General features: G+C 37.2%; 1 protein-coding gene across 3 annotated transcripts in view; it reads right to left on the bottom strand.

Annotated features, from left to right (window-relative positions):
* The window catches only part of LOC107563345 (oxysterol-binding protein-related protein 7-like), a 61,074-nt gene that overhangs the window by 34,067 nt on the left and 6,251 nt on the right, over nucleotides 1–20,756 (bottom strand). For all 3 annotated transcript variants that reach the window (XM_016248199.1, XM_016248198.1, XM_016248200.1), the window contains 7 exons: nucleotides 20,367–20,485; nucleotides 20,115–20,201; nucleotides 14,334–14,484; nucleotides 10,379–10,512; nucleotides 9,934–10,026; nucleotides 9,681–9,855; nucleotides 9,276–9,562 (listed from right to left, as the gene is read on the bottom strand). In XM_016248199.1, the coding sequence (XP_016103685.1) occupies nucleotides 9,276–9,562; nucleotides 9,681–9,855; nucleotides 9,934–10,026; nucleotides 10,379–10,512; nucleotides 14,334–14,484; nucleotides 20,115–20,201; nucleotides 20,367–20,485 (1,046 nt within the window). The remainder of the gene's footprint in view (nucleotides 1–9,275; nucleotides 9,563–9,680; nucleotides 9,856–9,933; nucleotides 10,027–10,378; nucleotides 10,513–14,333; nucleotides 14,485–20,114; nucleotides 20,202–20,366; nucleotides 20,486–20,756) is intronic.

Raw genomic sequence — 20,756 nt, 5'->3', positions numbered from 1 at the left:
GTCTCAAATCCAAAGAGATATATCTCTTTGGGTTTAAGACTGGTCCACACCTACCTAAAACGCCTTGTTTTAACACGCCCCCACATGTCTACGTCACAGTGTGGGAAGATTTGCATAATGCCGCACAAATGTTCACGCAAAGAAAGGCAGCGTAACTTTGTTGCCATGTTGTGAAGACACTGTGTTTAGTTGCGAAAGTGAAAATACTTTGTTTGGCCTTTCAAAAGAGGACACGACTAGAAATCAGTGGTTAAGTTGCATTTACAACACTGTTCCAGAAAACTTCAACCCAAATATTCAGATGTGTGCAGCACATTTTATGGAGGACTGTTTCCTGATCCTGGGAGAGTAGACTACAATGCCAGCTGTTCTGACTCACAGACTGCAAGTACGTTTTCATATTTAAAGAGCAGGTCATATGTTTTTTTTTAAAGTTCTCTAATATTGTGTTAGAGTGCCCTACAGCAGGTTTAAATGCATCTAAGGTCAGAAAACACTAATTTTCCCAGAACATACATTTATTAGTCCATGATTTCGATTCAGTTCTGAGCGAAATGTCTTTAAACCCCTCCCTTCCATAAGTCTACTCTGCTCGGTCAGCTGGCCGAGCCTGTTGTGATGAGCACTTGAGCAGGTTAGTGAGAGATACCATTTGTGTTGCCAAGTCCGTGGTTGGTTTTGATGTCGTGGGTTGTAGCGACCCCAATAACGTCATATTTAGGCACTGGAATGCGAATTTACCAGGGGAACCCCGACTGAAAGCGTGTATTTTACACCCCAGAACACGATTTTTAAAGGGGGACCACCCTCGAAACACGATTGGGCTAGTTGAGAGTAGCAATTGGGCGGGTTTTGTTGTGACAACCTGGCAACCCTAGCATGCACCTTTACATAAAACAATAATATAATGCTCCAATCAGTTCTTAAAATAATGACAAACATTTTGTTTAACACTTATGCAAGCGAATCATGCCCACAGCTAAAGTTTAGCTGCTAAACACTATCAAAACAATAATGGTGGATACGTTAGCCGAGTGCTGACGTGACTATCTGATGAAACAATACAGTTTGAAAACCAAAATACGTCTACTGTAATGTCTGAAGAATGACAGACAAAAGACGCTCCATGTCTTAACCTTTAATTATAACGCAGAACAGCGGTATCACATGCGCACCAGCCTAACTAACTTGTCGCTCTCTACCGGGTCTTTTATTCTCTGCATTAACCCTATAACTACATAAACAGCACTTTCACAATGATTATAAAAGTCTGTGCGCTACACTACATTCTTTATTATTAAACTAAGTAATTAGAACAACGACAGTCTACATTAATCAACACATTCTTAGGAAATAGTGGGTTCACAGCGAATTATCAAAACTATTTCAGTAAAATGGTAATATTGTGCTTTACCTGGAAAACTAAAGCACACATCACATTAGCACAAAAAAAACCCTAGATATTTTGAGCACTCATTTGAAAATGTACACATAACGTATCAATCGTACTTATAGGTTGTGGTTCGGAGATGCTTGTTGGTCCAAATAAAGAAGATTAGAAGCCAACAAATATAAAAGGCAAGATTAGAGAAGCAGTCCTCGGTAAAATGACGAGCACAACAAAAGGTTCGAATTGTATTGCTGTGGTATCGTGGAACAGAGCATCTTCGACACAGAGTGTTCGTATTTTGTGGGCAGGCGGGGATTTTGCTAATGTGTTACCCAGTGACGTAGATCGTAACAGACAGAAGATTCAAAAATATAACTACTCGTTAAGGCGATTCTTAGTCGACTCTTTCTTTTGAGACAATATTTATCATGCACTTTTTTGATTAACTTTGCAGACTGTTTACATTGAAGGATAGCTACCTTACAAACTGCAAGAGATATTTTTCGAAAACCCATATGACCTGCTCTTTAAAGGATGTGTCACTGATGATTCAAACGCGAGTTTTGAGCAGTGTAGAGTAGCGCTTGTTTGTCATTTCTCCGATCACAAATGCAGACATGGTTTTAGGTTTACGCGGTGCGATGCAACGCGTAAAAAGACAGTATAACTCACTATAATCTGTAATTATGTCCCCACTGGATGCTACGAATGTCTCATTTAAAATGGGTTTTAATGTTTTTGTCTCGTGGCTATGGCATCAGTATGGTAGGGGCGTAACATTTCCATTACATGCTTGAGGTATTCGGCCAATCACAATGCACTGGATAGCTGGCCAATCAGAGTACACCTCGCTTTTCAGAACGATGAGCTTTGTAAAAATCGATGCGTTTCAGAAAGGCTGAGGCATAGAGGAGCAACAATGTATAGTATGTGGAAAACAATGTGTTTTTTTTTTAACCTTAAACAGCATAAACATTTCATTACACCAAATAATGTTCTTTTTAGCAACATATGACCCCTTTAAAGTATGTGATATTTATTGTACTTAAGTAGGTTTAAGAAAAAATATATATATACTTTTCGTACTTAAGTATTGAAAGTAAAAGTACAAGAAAATGCAAAATGGAAAAGCAGCAAATAAATATATATAAAAATGTTCATACACAGCTTGAATAGCAAGATGGTGTTCAGTTTTAACTTCCTTCCATTTTGTATTTTTGGGCAAGAATAAGAAGCACTTCATCCGGTACTCAGTGTCTTTCATTCCAACATAAGAAAACATTTCTGGACTCTGCATCTGACATAGCATTTAGATATTTACACAGTTTATGTATCACAGAGGATGGATGCATTTAAACTGCAGTTACAGATGCATAAATAGGCCTAATGTTTTGGTTTTAACAAAACGTTGAATACTGATATTTGAAATAATTTAAAACATGAAAAAAAGTCTAAATGTGAAATTAAAACCGCTAGTAGGTAACAGCAAGTGATTGTTAATGAGTGAGTCATTGAGATTCAACCAATTCAATCAAATGGCTGATTCATTCAGAAACAAAGCATTTGGCTGTGTTAATGAGTGAATCACGGAATCATTTATTCAACCGATTCATTCAAAAAGCTGATTCATTCAATAAGTAAACACCATTGCTCAGAAATAGTGGGTTCACAGCGAATTATCAAAACTATTTCAGTAAAATGGTAATATTGTGCTTTACCTGGAAAACTAAAGCACACATCACATTAGCACAAAAAAAACCCTAGATATTTTGAGCACTCATTTGAAAATGTACACATAACGTATCAATCGTACTTATAGGTTGTGGTTCGGAGATGCTTGTTGGTCCAAATAAAGAAGATTAGAAGCCAACAAATATAAAAGGCAAGATTAGAGAAGCAGTCCTCGGTAAAATGACGAGCACAACAAAAGGTTCGAATTGTATTGCTGTGGTATCGTGGAACAGAGCATCTTCGACACAGAGTGTTCGTATTTTGTGGGCAGGCGGGGATTTTGCTAATGTGTTACCCAGTGACGTAGATCGTAACAGACAGAAGATTCAAAAATATAACTACTCGTTAAGGCGATTCTTAGTCGACTCTTTCTTTTGAGACAATATTTATCATGCACTTTTTTGATTAACTTTGCAGACTGTTTACATTGAAGGATAGCTACCTTACAAACTGCAAGAGATATTTTTCGAAAACCCATATGACCTGCTCTTTAAAGGATGTGTCACTGATGATTCAAACGCGAGTTTTGAGCAGTGTAGAGTAGCGCTTGTTTGTCATTTCTCCGATCACAAATGCAGACATGGTTTTAGGTTTACGCGGTGCGATGCAACGCGTAAAAAGACAGTATAACTCACTATAATCTGTAATTATGTCCCCACTGGATGCTACGAATGTCTCATTTAAAATGGGTTTTAATGTTTTTGTCTCGTGGCTATGGCATCAGTATGGTAGGGGCGTAACATTTCCATTACATGCTTGAGGTATTCGGCCAATCACAATGCACTGGATAGCTGGCCAATCAGAGTACACCTCGCTTTTCAGAACGATGAGCTTTGTAAAAATCGATGCGTTTCAGAAAGGCTGAGGCATAGAGGAGCAACAATGTATAGTATGTGGAAAACAATGTGTTTTTTTTTTAACCTTAAACAGCATAAACATTTCATTACACCAAATAATGTTCTTTTTAGCAACATATGACCCCTTTAAAGTATGTGATATTTATTGTACTTAAGTAGGTTTAAGAAAAAATATATATATACTTTTCGTACTTAAGTATTGAAAGTAAAAGTACAAGAAAATGCAAAATGGAAAAGCAGCAAATAAATATATATAAAAATGTTCATACACAGCTTGAATAGCAAGATGGTGTTCAGTTTTAACTTCCTTCCATTTTGTATTTTTGGGCAAGAATAAGAAGCACTTCATCCGGTACTCAGTGTCTTTCATTCCAACATAAGAAAACATTTCTGGACTCTGCATCTGACATAGCATTTAGATATTTACACAGTTTATGTATCACAGAGGATGGATGCATTTAAACTGCAGTTACAGATGCATAAATAGGCCTAATGTTTTGGTTTTAACAAAACGTTGAATACTGATATTTGAAATAATTTAAAACATGAAAAAAAGTCTAAATGTGAAATTAAAACCGCTAGTAGGTAACAGCAAGTGATTGTTAATGAGTGAGTCATTGAGATTCAACCAATTCAATCAAATGGCTGATTCATTCAGAAACAAAGCATTTGGCTGTGTTAATGAGTGAATCACGGAATCATTTATTCAACCGATTCATTCAAAAAGCTGATTCATTCAATAAGTAAACACCATTGCTCAGAGACGCAAAACAGTGCGGTGTGATCGGTGTTAGGAACTATTTTCGTTAGCAAAAACAGGCAATAGTATGTCTAAATTGTAAGTCACTTATTGCTTTACTGAACTTGTATAAAATTATTAAATGTGTTCATGCTGAAACCTGCAGAAAAAAGGTACTCTTTGTGTGATAAAGATTAAGTTAACTATATTAAATTATATAAATATAAAAAGCATACTTAAGCATTTTTTGCCATCTATAATTTAGAATGCTTCGAATTTTAAGTTTTAACAGACTATTAAATCATGTGCTGTGTGAGATTTGGTGATATAGCCTACTTGATAATGTCAGATCGCACATCATTACAACAACACTTACCACATTATCGCAGACGATGCGGTATCGCACAGCACACCCTAGCCTCGACTTGAGTGGAAAATGAATCATCCGCAGTTGTGCACGCACTTGTTTGCACATGAGCAAAGGTGTTTTTTAGGAGTCTAACTTGCAGACGTCAGACCACTGATTCGTTAAACCTGCTTTCCTGCAGTAAGTGTTCTTCTGACTTCTTTGTAGTAAGTAACAAATATACTTCGGGGAAATGTATCGGAGTAAAAGTATACATTTTAATTAGGAAATGCAGTGGAGTAAAAGTTGGCTGAAATATAAAAACAAGTACAGATACTCCCAAAAAAATACTTAAGTACTGTAACGAAGTATTATTACTTCGTTACAGTACACCACTGGTCAGTATTAGGTCCGTGCATTTTGTCTTAAAGGAGACATATTATGCTCCTTTTTCCAATATGTAATATAAGTATCTGGTGTCCCCAGAATGTGTCTGTGAAGTTTCAGCTCAAAATACCCCACAGATCATTATATCATTTTGAAAATGCCTATATTGAGTGGAAGCAGAAACGCATTGTTTTTCGTGCCCGTCTCTTTAAATGCAAAAGAGCTGCGCCATTACAGCTCGGACCTGCTAAAAACATGTTTTGGTTCTGATTATCATGTTTATTGCACTGAAATCATGCGTTTTAAACCATATTGGTTTAAACTTCTGAAATAAGGTTTTCTGAGTGCACACATCCGAAGCACTCAGACAAAAAGTGTCTGTCACAGCATGTGAGTACTAAACTAAGTTCTCATTCACACACAATTTTACGTTAAAAACACACGAGTTACAAAAAAAGTCGGTTATGTCTGTGAGGGTAAACAGCTGGGAAATAAATTGCATGTTTATTTTAGATCTGTGTGGCAGCAGCAATATACAGTAAATAAATAAATCCTCTCCTCTGAGGCTGGGACTATAAATAGTGTTCTGTGCTCGTCAGTGCAGTCAAAGACTGAACAGTTAGCATGTTTTGCTCAAACTTTCGCCATGGCATTAGAACTGGTACACCGTTGTCGCTTGTGAAATCAAAATGACAGCACCATGGGTGGAAACGTGCAGATTAAGGGGCAGCAATACTATAATGAGATCCCTTTGCAACGTCACTAGGGGAGCGCAATCAGACACACATGTTTTTTCAGACGCTTGCAGCAAAAGGATTACTGGGTTAATTTTTTTCACGTTTCCTTGGTTGGTAGATGCACCGGGGACCTGATTATAGCACTTAAAACCTGGAAAAGTCAGATTTTCATGATATGTCACCTTTAAAAGAGACAGCATCTGTATTTAACTTATGCAGTAATGCTGCTTTCAAGCCCTCCTGGGACATTCATACTTTTGAACGCACCTGACGTCGTAATTACTTAGTAATTCATGCCACTTTGGTCTGAACAACATGGCGATTTAACTTTTCTAAATAAAATTCAATGATTTTTTAAAAAAAAACTCTACATCTACAAAATAATGAATAAAGAATGTGCTTCATTGTGTTTTTGCATTTTTCTGGTTTTATTCAACTTATGAAGGTGATGTAGAATACCTAATAATTCAGTTTATGGTAATTAATGATAATTTAATATTTTGATCTCTTTATTGTACATTACAAAAACAAATTTACCATCAATAAAGACATTAAGCATATCTATATTCTTTGGCTGCGTCCATTGCATCAGACACATTTTTTCACTGACATGCCCCCAACTCAGAAACTCGGGGCTTAAAGAAAATTTAGTTTCCCACTCGTAATAATGACTTTGTGGTGGCATTCATATGCATTCAACTCGTAAATATGATCCATCTGACATGAATGCACCATAAGCACTATTGAGTTATTCTACACTTAATTACATTAAGGATTACAAAGGACCTTAAACATTGTTTGAATCCTAAAACATATATGGTAGAACCATCACTTTTACCACAAAAGACTGCTTTGTAGATAATATTCCTGACTCTCAATTCCTAGCAAATCCAATAGCTCAGAAAAACGTAATGTTGTAACAAAGTATACACTCTTCTAGCCCTTTAGAAAACCGATTCGTCACTGATTGCACACAGCTGTTTCATATGACTCACTCCCTATTTAACACTCACTCTGATCCCTTCCCTCTGCCGAGTATTGTTTAGCGTTTATCACTCCCCTAGCGATAGCTACACTACAGAGCCTGTTTAGTTTGTCACAGCCTCACCTTAGTCTTGTCTGTGTTCTCGTTTCTTGATCTTCGCCTGTGTCTCTCGGATTCCTCCTGTCGTTTGCCCTATTTTGATACGGTTTGCCCCTGCCTGGACCTTGCCTTGTACCTGGACTTATCGTCTCAAGTCTTGTCAGCCCCGTAACAGCATGGAGGGAAAGTATTTCTACTCACTTTCTCTCATAAAAAAAACAAAAAAAACAACAACTTGATCCTAGAGAATTAATTAAATACAGATCAATCTCAAATCTCCCTTTTCAGTCAAAAATACTAGAAGGCAGTATCCTAGGGCAGGGTGATTTTTCCGATTTTATAGATTAATTCAAATGTAATATTTTGCCACGATTGTATTTTTTATTTATTTTTTTAGAAATCGAGGAATCACGATCTTAAATAGAATTATTACCAACCGTTAGAATTAGACACTGACAATATGCCAATGATAACAGTGAAGAGAAAAAACGATATCTGACGGTCATCATGTTTATGGGTGTTTGAGCGTGCTTGTGGGGGAGGGGTGTGATTTTTCAAATAATAATCGAATAATACCCAGCAATTTTCTAATATTATTTTTGCTTTGAATGCCCATCCCTACTCTCGATGCCAAATGCAGAATGCATTGCGTGAGAATTGTGTGATTAGTGACGAATGCAGAGACAAGACAAAACAAAACAAAACAATGCTGTTCACGAATTAGAAGCACAAAATGAGGATTTGTAAAGAAATGTCGGAGGATTTCGATATAAGCCAAGAGGAGACTGGTTTTCCTTTGCTCCTGCATTTTTCAGAGGCTCGCGTGCGACGCATACATCACAGTCAGCGGAAGTGAGAAAAGTGTTTATTACGTTTGAAATATAGATATTTATCTTACAAATGCATGGATTCGCTACAGGAGGCCTTTATTCACCCCCCCGGAGCCATGTGAGGGACGTTTGATTACGGATGCACAAACTTTATTTCACCGTTGACAACCAACACCCGCTTACCCCATTGAAAGGCTTGGAGGGGCCAGGACAATTTTTAATATAACTCCGATTGGATTAGTCCAAAAGAACAAAGTCACATACACCTAGGATGCTTTGAGGGCGAGTAAAACACAGGCTAATTTTCATTTTTGGGTAAACTAACCCTTTAATAAACTCCAGCTGATCCAAAATGCAGCAGCTAGAGTTCTTACTAAAATCAGGAAGTATGGCCATATTAGCCCGGTTCTGTCAACACTGCACTGGCTCTCCATTGAACATTGAATACATTTTTAAATCTTGCTAATTGCTTATAAAGCCCTGAATGGTTTAGCTCCTCAATATTTGAGCAAGCTCAGATCACATTATTGTCCTTCACATTCGCTGTGATCTCAAAACTGAGATGGTCTGGGCATGTTTTATGCAAATGACTAACCGTGTGCATGCAGCAGCTCATTTAGAATACTCCAAATTAACTAAAATTAGGACGAGGTAAAATTAGATGCGCCAGGTTCCGAAACAACAGGCCAGGTGTGAAAGCACCCCAAGTATATACTTTTAAAAAAATATACACAATCCAAAATGGCAGATTTATTTTTGGGATGAGATAATGAAGTAAACCATTAGGCAGAAAATTGATCTTTAAGATACAAGTTCTGATTGGGGGATTTAAACTCTGACATCTGGGAACCACAACCATGAAAGCTTGTGGAGGCTTGTTGCCATAGAATCAAATGGATGGGAATATGCATACACAAATCATATTTAAACGTGGTTACGCACAAATCATATTTAAACGTGGTTATGCACAAACTATATTATATATACTAAGCTTCATAGTATATGTGGTTATTTCAGCAAGGAGATGGGGTAGGGAATAAAGTGTGTGTATATACACACACAGGAGCACGTGCCAAAGGGCTTTTATAAATCTGAAATAATGCAAAATCAGCCTTTAGTTGGTACACACAGTTAGGATAAAATTTATGCAAAGTTTTATGCATGATGCTCTTACCATTCTTTCGAAAGGGTCATCTGTGTTGTTGGCAATATCCAGGAGTTCAGAATATTCCAGCTCTTCACTGACACGTTGTAATAAACTAAGTGGTTCATTGAGAGCCACTGGCATGGAGACCCGTGACAAATCCTTCCCGATGTTGTTATACAGGATGGAGAGGATTCCGATATGGCTGTTATCAGTGCTGTGTGCAGGAAGCACTGTTCGTCGCCCACTGACCTGAGCATTAGAAGCTAAATCATTTGTGCTGGAAACACTGGCTCTGTACTTCATATTTGCAGTTTCTGAAAAAAAGAAATACCACACCAATAAATGTGTGAATGTGCACAAAACTGAAAACACCTACAAACGACACTTGAAGGTAAGGCAGGCACTAGGCACTTTAGCTAATTGTAGACGTACTGTGGCCTTCCTCTGGTTCAGAGTTGCTTGTGGTGACATCACTCAATCCAGATTCATCAGAAGTTTCATTTTCAGACAAATTCTCACAAACCAGCTCACTGGCATCAAAATACTCTGCTGTTGAGTCTGCTACTGAAGGTGTACGATACAGCTTACGGTCCTGAGAGGGGGTGTCCTGACAACAACAGATTTATTTTAAATAAATAAATAAAAACCATTGACTTTAAAAGTTCAGACATGTGGAGGCACACACCTGATCCTGGCGCACAGTACAGTAAGACTCGTCTGAGGAATCAGATGACAGTGATACAGAGTGAACTCTGGTTAAACGTGACTGCAGCTCAAGCTAAACACAAAAGTCAGTAATTAACACAATTTAAGCATAAAAGGCAAGAGACAGCACACATGCCAGACAGTACATTCAGTGTATAATTTAAATTAATGCAGCAAATATCAAGATATAAAATGGTTTAACACACACACACCTCTTACTGGATGAACAAGTTATTTTAAAACATAAGGGCTGGCATTCTTTCAATAACCAAGATATTCAGCTTATCCCTTAGTCTGCAGTAACAAAACCGGTTTATAGGTTTTATATAAAAAAATTTTTTTTTTTGCAGCAGCAGCAGCTCACAGTGTAAGTAAGAAGTGTACTAGTACACTAGCACCATCTTAAACCGGGAGGAAAGATTTACCTCTGAGAGGGTCGTGCACAATGTGGCCAACTGATCTGAGGTTGACTGCCTAAGGTCAGGTCCGGCCCAAGCCTGTTTGACACGCTCACGCTCTACAGCCAGCGATTCATGGATGGATTTTAAAGACGAATGTACTACAAAAGACAAAAAGGAAGAATGAAAGATACCAATTTAAATTCAAAGTTTGAAATCAAACTGTCTTGCATTATCGTGTAGGCTATTGAGCAAAAAAACAAAAACAAACTCATAGCACCATCTAGCACCCAAGTTTTTAGGTAGTTGTTAATTGCAAGTGGTATCCTTCTAAAACAACTAGATGTAAATTTAAGCAAATTCCCAATTAATCCATTAACGGTTGACCTTAATACTGCAAGATACGTCTACCGCAGTAGCATGTCACCAACATTCGGGTTGGTCACTTGAATTTTGATTTTGTGATGTCTTCCAATGGGATCTCGATGGCACATTTCTGTGGTTCTTCTCCGGAAGAATACTATTTTGTGAAAAGATGCCACTTCAAAGCATACAGCTGTCTCGTAGAGATCTCCTGGTTTGTGCCAAGATTCACTTCCACAAACATGATCAGACTTTGTTCTTTAAATAAAACAGGCCAGGCACGTGACCTGATATCCATGCCATTGATTTTAAACACCTCTGAACAAATGGATTGTACTTTTGCCACTCACGGATATGTAATATTACATAATTTTTCTGAATAAATAAAATGTCAAAGTATATATTTTAGTCTCATTTGTTTGATTGGGTTCTCTTGGACTACGTTCATACTGAGAGCCTCAGTGCTCAAATATCGCATTAGTGGGGTCACTTCAATGCACGGAGTTGAAAAACAACCCCTGGCAACAGTGGAAAAAGTAGCCCAATTCTGCTGGAAAATTGTGGACTTGGCAACACTTGCGCAGTGTGCAGTCATACGGAAGTAAACACGGAGGACATAGAGCAGGGATCCTCAAATCTGGCCCACGAAATCCACTTTCCTGCAGAGTTTAGCTCTAACCCTAATCAAACACACCTGAGCATGCTAATAAATGTCTTCAGGATCATTAGAAAAGCACAGGTAGGTGAGTTTGATCAGGGTTGGAGCTAAACTCTGCAGCGCATTGGCCCCCCAGGGCAAGATTTGAGGAACCCTGACAGAGTAAGTGATTGTGCTTTTATTTACGGTGTGATCTGCTGCAGAAGCCAGCAAAATTACGCACCGGCAATATGAAAAATAAAGACAAGGATGTGACAAGAGTCTTAAAACATCTGATATGAGCCCTCATGTTTTGCTTGTATAGCGTTGTCACTGTAATACTTATGAGCTCTGACACATCACTGTACTTCCACTGATTACCTTTCGCAACTGTCTTGAAAATTTAAATGTTTATTATTATAATTATTCATTTTGCCTGTAATAATGCCAACACACTAAATTTTGGCAAAAATGTTTTATTTTTATTCAAATTTTCCTTTAACCATTTTGTGTACCTATTGAGATTTATTACACGCAGGACCTTGAAGGGATAGTTCACCTAAAAATGAAAATTGTGTCATTGATTACTCACCCACATGTCGTTCCAAACCCATAAGACCTTCGTTCATCTTCGGAACACAAATTAAGATATTTTTGATGGAGTCTGAGAGCTCTCTGATCCTCCATAGACAGCAATGATATTACCACGATCAACGCACAGAAACGTAGTAAGGACATCAGTAAAATAGTCCATGTGAAATCTGGGGTTCGACCGTAATTTTACAAGGCTACGAGAACACTTTGTCTGCAAAGAAAATAACTTATTCAGCAATTCTTCTCCCCGAGTTACCGTCTTCCACCATTTTGGAGAGTATTCACAGAACGTAATCAACGTAAATCAGCATTGTTTACGTTCAGCATGCGCGTGCTGTCTACTGAACATAAACAGGGCTGATTAAAATGTAATTAATGACAGAATTTTAATTTTTGGGTGAACCAACCCTTCAAGGAAAAATGTCCCCATTGAAACCATTAAAACTAAAATTTTTAATCCCGGGGCCATTTAACTATAAAATTATGCAGTCTTTGTTAAAGGGCTTTCATTCTGTTGGCAAGGCTTCAAATGTTTCTTTTTTTCCCCCTCCTTGTTCCAGGTGGTGCCATTTTCTCAGGTCTGGCCTATAAAACAAATACACTTTTTTTCCTATGTTCCGCTTTCGCTGCATTAGAGCCAGCTGGATAAATAATGCAGCTATAAATCGCATAGGTGTGTTGGTATGGATGTCAGAGTGTTGTTTGTATGCATCTACTAAAATAATTGCGTGTATACGCACCTGTAATGTTTAAGAGAGAGAAATCATACTGCATTGCGAATATCAAATCCCCACCGCTGAGTATACCAGCAGAGCTTTGCTGGCATCTAATGGGTAAAGTTTGGAACAACTCCTTAAGATTTATGGCTTTTGTCTAGCAATTGGTCATACATTTGCATAAACCAAAACCTATACTAACTTTTTGTTTGTCGTTTTATTATAGGATTCAATTGCATAGCCAGATATTTTCTTTCTGCTGCCTTCTCAAACTTTTGCTGCAGCAGCAGCAGCGTTTATTCCTGCCTTGTAAAAGCTTTTAAATTAATTCCATTTTTAATAACTCTTAATCTTCAGTAAAGAAGTGAATTGCAACGAGTCTCGTGAGAAGTGAATCAAACTGCGGCTGTGGAGTTGACAGAAGATTTATAGAGTTTTGTGAGCCCACTGAACCTGATCTAAACCAGGCTGGGTTTGTTTGGTTAACTGTAAACCTACTCTGAAACTCTGAGTTTGTACTGCTAGCATCATGCAACAGGCCACTGTGCTTAGGTTTTGTTTTTTCCCCATTAACCAAACATTGGAATGTCATTCCGAAAAGAAAAAAAAAAAAAAACAACAACCTTGAATCAGTTTATATTTATGCAATTTCAATTGTCAATAGGATGAAACCATCTCCTCTGCCGTTTTGTTTTTTCGCTAGGTTACTTTAATACTTCAATAAAATTTAAAGTTGTAAAGTAAACTTATTTTTACTCAAGTATGTTTTTACTTTTCTTTTTAAATAGACAGTTTATGAGGACACAAATTTGTATAACAACAGGGCTATTACAGCAATAACATGGTTTACAAGGACACTCCCTATGCCCTCGTAAACAAAATGGCTTAAACATACCAAGCAGTGTTATTTATAAAAAATAAAAAATAGTTTTCTGTGAGGGCTGTGTTTAGGGGTGGGGTTAGGGGATAAAAAAAAAATTATAGCTCCGTAAACCAAAACATTATAATTGATGGAGAGTTTCCATAAACCACACGTACAAGCGTGTATTTGTGAACATGAGTGCTCCATATTGTAAATGTAGTACACTGTTGTACTCCATATGTTTTCCCCCACAATGCATACCAGATATCGATTCAATTTATTAATTTTTTTATTTTCTAGATCTAGTGTGAGAAGAGTCATCAAGTCTCATGCCATTTAGATGAAGGAAACATTTAAGCATTACTGTAAGTTTCAGAACTCAAAACTTCCTTGTAAGTGCAAAAACAACTTTTACTGAAACCAAGCTGCCAAACGACTCATTTTGTACTTCCTGCTCTTTATTTTACGTAATCAGGATGAATATCTCAGCACAAGATGTGCAAGCCCTGCACAGATCAACACCTACTTCTTCAGCATCGCCTCTTTGGGATTTTGGGGGAGGAAAAAAAATAAAATAAATAAACAGTACAGTGTGTACATTTTCAGTACTCTTTTCTTCCCCGGTCATTTTTCAGACCACTGTGTAAGAGCCAGTTCAGGATTCTTCCTCTTATTCGTGAAGGTTTTAGCCCCCCACCATACAGGTATGAATAGTCTGTATGTCTCTTCTTGGACACATACAGAATTTGTTCTATACTAATTTACAGCAGCATTTAAAATTGTAGAAACAGAATGAATGAGATCATGTACCTTTGTCACACAAGGCACAGATGTCTAACTGCAGTTGCTTTCCTTCTGGTGAGGAGACCGCAGGCGTGGACAGCTGGGAGTAAACGTAATCTGGGATGGACTGAAGGGAAGCAGCCAAGCCAGTTGATGTGCCCAAGTGGCTTGAAGAAAACTGCTCCAAAAGTCAGAGATGGAAGTAGAATTAATCACAACAGGAAACAGAAGCAGTAGTTCAGAAATAAAGAGGGAAAGACATTCAACCCAATTGTGTGCTTCATTCACTAACCCTGCGTACATATGAAAACATTTTATGTCCAAATACATATGAAAAAAAGTCCACTTAAGCAGGAAAAAAACTCTCCTGGTGGCCTAGGAATCAAATAAGGCATTAAACCAAAATGTTACACATTACTACTAGAAAATAATCCTACATTAACGCTTATTCAGACTAATAAAAATGCAGAGTTTTGCACAGGTTATGGCTGAAGAAATCTTGCCACAGGAGGATTTCACACGCTTTTACATTTAGGCCACATTGAAATAAGGATTGTGAGTGCTACTCAAATAAAAATGACTCAACTAAATCAAGTGTGGTCTATTGAAAAAAAAAAAGTGCTAATTACACTTCAGCCGGTTAACTTGAAGATCTTGCTGTGTGTGCACACCTTTATAGAACTTGAAGATACATTTACATAGAACAACAAAAGGCTGTACAGCAGAAGTTGTGCTGAAATCTCTTACACCGTGTAGTGCTGTCACATCTTAATGTCACTGGTGTTGTTGTACTGTAAGGCACTATTATAATTGAAAAAGGTTGGAGAAAAACGTACTGCGCCATGGTACAACAGTAATACCCATTCTCTCAAGAAAAAAAACTCGTAGTCTTGAGCGCAAATGGAGAAAAACTAACTTGGAAGTTTTTAGAATTGCGTGGAAAAACAGTATGTCCAGCTATAGACAGGCTCTAAAAGCTGCCAGGGCCGAGCATATCCACAAACTCACAGAAAATAACCAAAACAATCCCAGGTTTTTATTTAACACAGTGGCTAGATGTCCGTTCTGCTGGTTCGTCTGGTCAGAGGAGAACTGGCCCCCCGACTGAGCCTGGTTTCTCCCAAGGTTTTTTCTCCATTCTGTCACCGATGGAGTTTTGGTTCCTTGCCGCTGTCGCCTCTGGCTTGCTTAGTTGGGGACACTTCATTTCCGGCGATATCGTTGACCTAATTGCAAAGATATTATTTAAACTGAGCTGGATGTTGACATCACTGAATTCAATGATGAACTGTCTTTAACTGAAAAATGAGTGTTTACTATTGTCACTTTGCATTATTGACACTATTTTCCTAACTAATGCTGTTCAGTTGCTTTGACACAATCTGTATTGTTAAAAGCGCTATATAAATAAAGGTGACTTGATTTATTATGATGCTTAATTGGAGGGGCTGAATATCTGATGCATTATCTCTTCACAGCTTCCACAGAAATATTATAGTAAAATGTTAGATTATTATGCAAAACAATACAGTTTAGATTGTCTTATTACTTTTTCCCTTTCACACAGCACTCCATTCAAGACAAACCCTTGAATCCTAATTTTCATACATTTTTCAAATGCCTGAAGAAAAAGCAGCTTAGCGTGACTTGAACTTAAGTCACAATTTGTGTGACAATGTGTAACAGTTAGGCCCAATCCCAATTCTACCCCTTAGCCCTTCCCCCTACCCCTCCGTTTCGCGCGTTCACGTGAAGGGGTAGGGGTGTCTCAATTCTCTTTTTGTTGGAGGGGTAGGGGTAAGGGCCAGACAGCCCTTCAAACGAAGATTTTTCAGGACCACACTTCAAACGAAGGGGTATGAATTATCTCCGCGTAAACCGGCTTCAGGGGCAACATGGCTGCCCGAGCGAACAAAATGACATAAATGTAAGCATTTTTGGCATTAATAAAGATTTTAACGAAAAGTAATCATTTGTTTTGTGTTACATCGAGTTCATATTTACGGTAAAGTTACTCAAAGAAATGTTTGCAAAAAAAAAATTAAAAATCGCTACTGTTTGCTAACTAACGTCATATCATTATAGACTGCACGATAGTGCCACAAAATATATTCATGTCTGATCAGGGCGATAACCACCGTAGACATTGAGGGGGGCTAGTCCCCCCAATAATTAGAAATCGCTAAACCCTTTTCTCAAATATTGCCAATTCGAGAGAGAAAGAGATGAAAGTTGCGTGTATGCGCGTCTCTGCGTTTCTCTTTTTAGAGTGAGTTTACTTTTAAAAAAAAAAACAGCGATTTTATCCTCTCGTTGCTGGAAAATATAATGTAGCGATTCAGTATTTAAACGGTTATTAATAAAAGTTGTGGGGCAGCATTGACAAGTTTCTTTTCTCCTGGATGTGTGAGCTGCGCGATCTCCGATATATATGCGTGTATGTATGTGTGTGTGTGTAAGCAGCGCATTAATATAGAACGGTAATTAAAGGCTCTAATGCACACACCACCATAGGTGTGTGTATTGTAGGAGCTAGACGACATTTGATGACGTGTGACGGCATAGTAGTGGTGTCCCAATTCTTAGGGGAATATTTTCACCCCTATCCCTTGAAACGGAGTGTCAACTTATTTGACTTATTTTATCAAGTGATCATGTCGCTCAGCTTACAATACTACTAGCCTTTTTAGACTAAAATTTTTTTTGCAGAAATGGAGGAAATTGGCATTTTAGAAATGTCATTTGCACATTCTGTTACGCTGTTGATTCTATGCCATCACAGTAGACATTACATTTACATTTAGACATTTAGCAGACGCTTTTATCCAAAGCGACTTACAAATGAGGACAATGGAAGCAATCAAAGTCAACAAAAGAGCAATGATATGCAAGTGCTATAACAAGTCTCAGCTTAATGCAGTACACGTAGCAATGTTTATTTAAAATCATATAATAAATAAAAAGAAAACCGATAGAATAGAAAAAGAATAGAGCAAGCTAGTGTTACAGGCCTTTTTTGCTTTTGTTAATTGTATGATAAATAAAAAAAAACAAAAGCTAGAATACAAAAAGATTAGAGAAGCAAGTGTTAGAAAACAAGCAGTTAGTAAATAGAGTGCAAGTCTAAAAGGGGCAAGATTTATAATTTTTTTATAAAGAAAAGAATTAGAATAGAGAGTGCTAGAGTTAGAGGGGCAAATAAAGATGGAAGAGATTTGTTTTTAGCCGATTCTTGAAGATGGCTAAGGACTCAGCTGCTCGGATTGAGTTGGGCAGGTTATTCCACAAGGAGGGAACATTTAATTTAAAAGTCCATGAAAGTGATTTTGAGCTTCTTAGGGATGGCACAATAAAGCGACGTTCACTTGCAGAACACAAGCTAATGTATTTGGTGTAATGCAATGCGTTTATGCGGTCTAAGGTTCAAAAAACACATTTTCCACATAATGTACATTATGGTTTCTCCTCTGTCCCGCCTTTCTGAAACGCGTCGATTTCTGTCAGGACCACTATCGTCAAAGATGATTGACAATTAGCATACAGTTTGGATTGGCGGTATGGTTCTGTTCTGGGCAAGAACTCCCTGAGCATCCATGCAGCCTAGCATGGATGAGAGCAGGGAGCGCAGCAATAACCCCCCAGGGTAAACACAACAGAACCAACATAAATGTATTGCAGATATTGTTAAAGTTCAATAAATTTTATGTACACATTTTAGAATTAGTCTGATTCAAAGGAGAATCAGAAGGCTGAATTCCAACTGACAGAGAAGAAGTTTGGGATGGAGGAGTGTAATTAGCTATTGAGTAATAGTGAAAACTGCTGATAATACTGAGGGACCTTATATATGAATGCTTAGATAGGTGTCGTATAGGTGTGCTCTGATTGGCCAGCTATCCAGTGCGTTGTGATTGGCCGAATACCTCAAGCTTGTGATGGAAATGTTACGCCCCTCACCATACTGTGATGCCCTGTCCGGCCGGAGCAATGAGACAAAAATATTAAAACCCATTATAAACGAGGCATTTGTTGCATCCAGTGGGGACATAATTACTGATTATAATGACTTATACTGTCTTTTTACGTGTTGCATCGCACCGCGTAAACATAAAACCATGTCTGCATTTGTGATTGGAGAAACGACAAACAAGCGCTACTCTACACTGCCACTGATGATTCAAACATGAGTTGAGCAAATTCTTTAAATATGAAAACATACTTACAGGCTGCGAGTTAAAACAGCTGGCATTGTGGTCTACTCTACCAGCATCAGGAAACAGCCCTCCATAAAATGCGCTGCACACATCTGAATATTTGGGTTGAAGTGTTCTGGAACAGTGTTGTAAATACAACTTAACCACTGATTTCTAGTCGTGTCCTCTTTTGGAAGACCAAACAAAGTAGTTTCACTTTCACAACGAGAAAAACAGCGTCTCCACGACATGGCGGCAGCAACAATACTACAGCGAGAATAAAAGTTACGCCTTCTTTCTTTGCGTGAACATTTGGGCGACGTTATGCAAATCTTCCCACATCGTGACGTAGACATGTGGGGGCGTGTTAGAACGAGCCGTTTTAGGTAGGTGTGACTGACTCTTAACTTTTATAAAGAATACCTCTTTGGATTTGAGACTTTAGTCTTTGCAACTTTATAGATCTTCTTTATGCACCAAGAGCTTGTAACACTCCAAAGGGAAAGGAAAAATTGAAAATCGCATCTTTAAAGTTAATGATTAATCGATTGATTGTTAATTTAAGGTGACTCGATTTCTGAAATAGAAACTGGGGACATTTCTTACTTGAGTGGTCAAAATGTCATTAAAAATCGCATTTGTTAAATATGAATTACAAAAAAAGGGACACAATATTTTTGATCTTTAATCTTTGTGGGTTCCATAGTCTTATTAAAAATAATTATGTTCAGTTTGATAATTAGAATTTTTGTTCTATGGTTTTAAAACAATTCACAAAAAAAAAAACAATAAAAAGTTAAGAGTTGGTTGTAAATAGCAATTCAAACAATAATAAAATTTACTTTACAAAAACATTACAAAAAGCAAAAAAGAAAATGATAAATAAAACTGTATTTAACAAATGCTTTTAACAGCTCTGCCTTTTAATTTTGAAATGTGCAGTGCCATTTAATGAAATTATAGCCTTTTGAAGTTTAATAACACTAGGCTGTTTCCTGTTTTTCCCCCACCCCCAAATTTAAGAACTCTTAAAAATGATTAACTGTATAACAAATGTTTTAAGATATTTAAGACATATGACCTTAAATTTCATTAAACACTGACTTTAATTAGCACACATGCTCCTAAATACATTTTTCAGTTTGCACACATCTATTTTAGTCACAAACGAATGCTTGCACTGTTAAGCCCAGATGCCTACATTCATCAATTAGGGAATGAGACCCACTAGATTTAAAATTAGTGCTGGGCAATGATTAATCACATGCAAAATAAACGTTTGTTTATATTATAGAAATAAATTATAATGTGTGTGTGCTGTGTATATTTAATATGTATATATAAAGAGACAGAGTATACATTTAAAAAATATTTACATGTATATATTTATACTCGCATAATTTATATTATATATATAAATATTTAGTATAAAAACAATATTTCTTAAATATATACATGCATAGTCCATTTATATATACATAATACATATACACAGTAAACACACATTAAGTACACATTTTTCTTTTCTTTTTGGATGAGATGAATCAGGATTAATCATTGCCCAGCACTAGAAAAATTTATAAATCTCAAACAAGGAATTCCATTATGAACTTACAAAGCCAAGCGATTCGACTCCTGACAGCGTTCGTGAGTGACCCCAGATCTTTCCAGACTTCTTTTTGGGTTTCTCAAGACTAAGATTCTGCAAAATAAGCACCATGTTTACCTCTTTGCCATTTAACACTGCTACTGTCATAAAATAATCACCGTTTGTACTTCTCACATTTGCTTTGTGTTCTGCTGCATGCTGCACAAAGACAACAGATGTCCTGTCCAATCGGTGTCAGATTTACAACAGCAGACTCACCTGCATGCTGATTCGACGTTCAAGGTCCGTGTTTGTGATGGGAAGACCACCCTCATGCCAGTGAAGTTTCTGGATTAAACTCGAGAGCTCAGCTAAATTCAGCTGACACCTGGCAAGTTCTGCGCATGAGAGGCTGAATGTTAGAGGAAGTTAAGCACATTCAAAAATAGTCTTTTTATATTAAATGAAAGGAATTGTGTTCTTTTGGTGTTGCGGTATTTTGTTTTTAGAAATTGTCCAAATAATATTACATTGAATAACATTTGATGCTACTTTGCACTTGGTCAAATTTGCTACCAAAAAAAATAAAAAAATAAAATTAATAATATATATATATATATATATATATATATATATATATATATATATCTCATAAAAAGCTGGTCTAAG

Source organism: Sinocyclocheilus grahami, unplaced genomic scaffold (genome assembly GCF_001515645.1).
Source record: "Sinocyclocheilus grahami isolate Dianchi unplaced genomic scaffold, SAMN03320097.WGS_v1.1 scaffold869.1, whole genome shotgun sequence".
NCBI classification, from domain to species: Eukaryota; Metazoa; Chordata; class Actinopteri; order Cypriniformes; family Cyprinidae; genus Sinocyclocheilus; species Sinocyclocheilus grahami.
The sequence above is the reverse complement of the archived record's forward strand: the minus strand, read 5'-3'. Positions and strand labels throughout refer to the sequence as shown.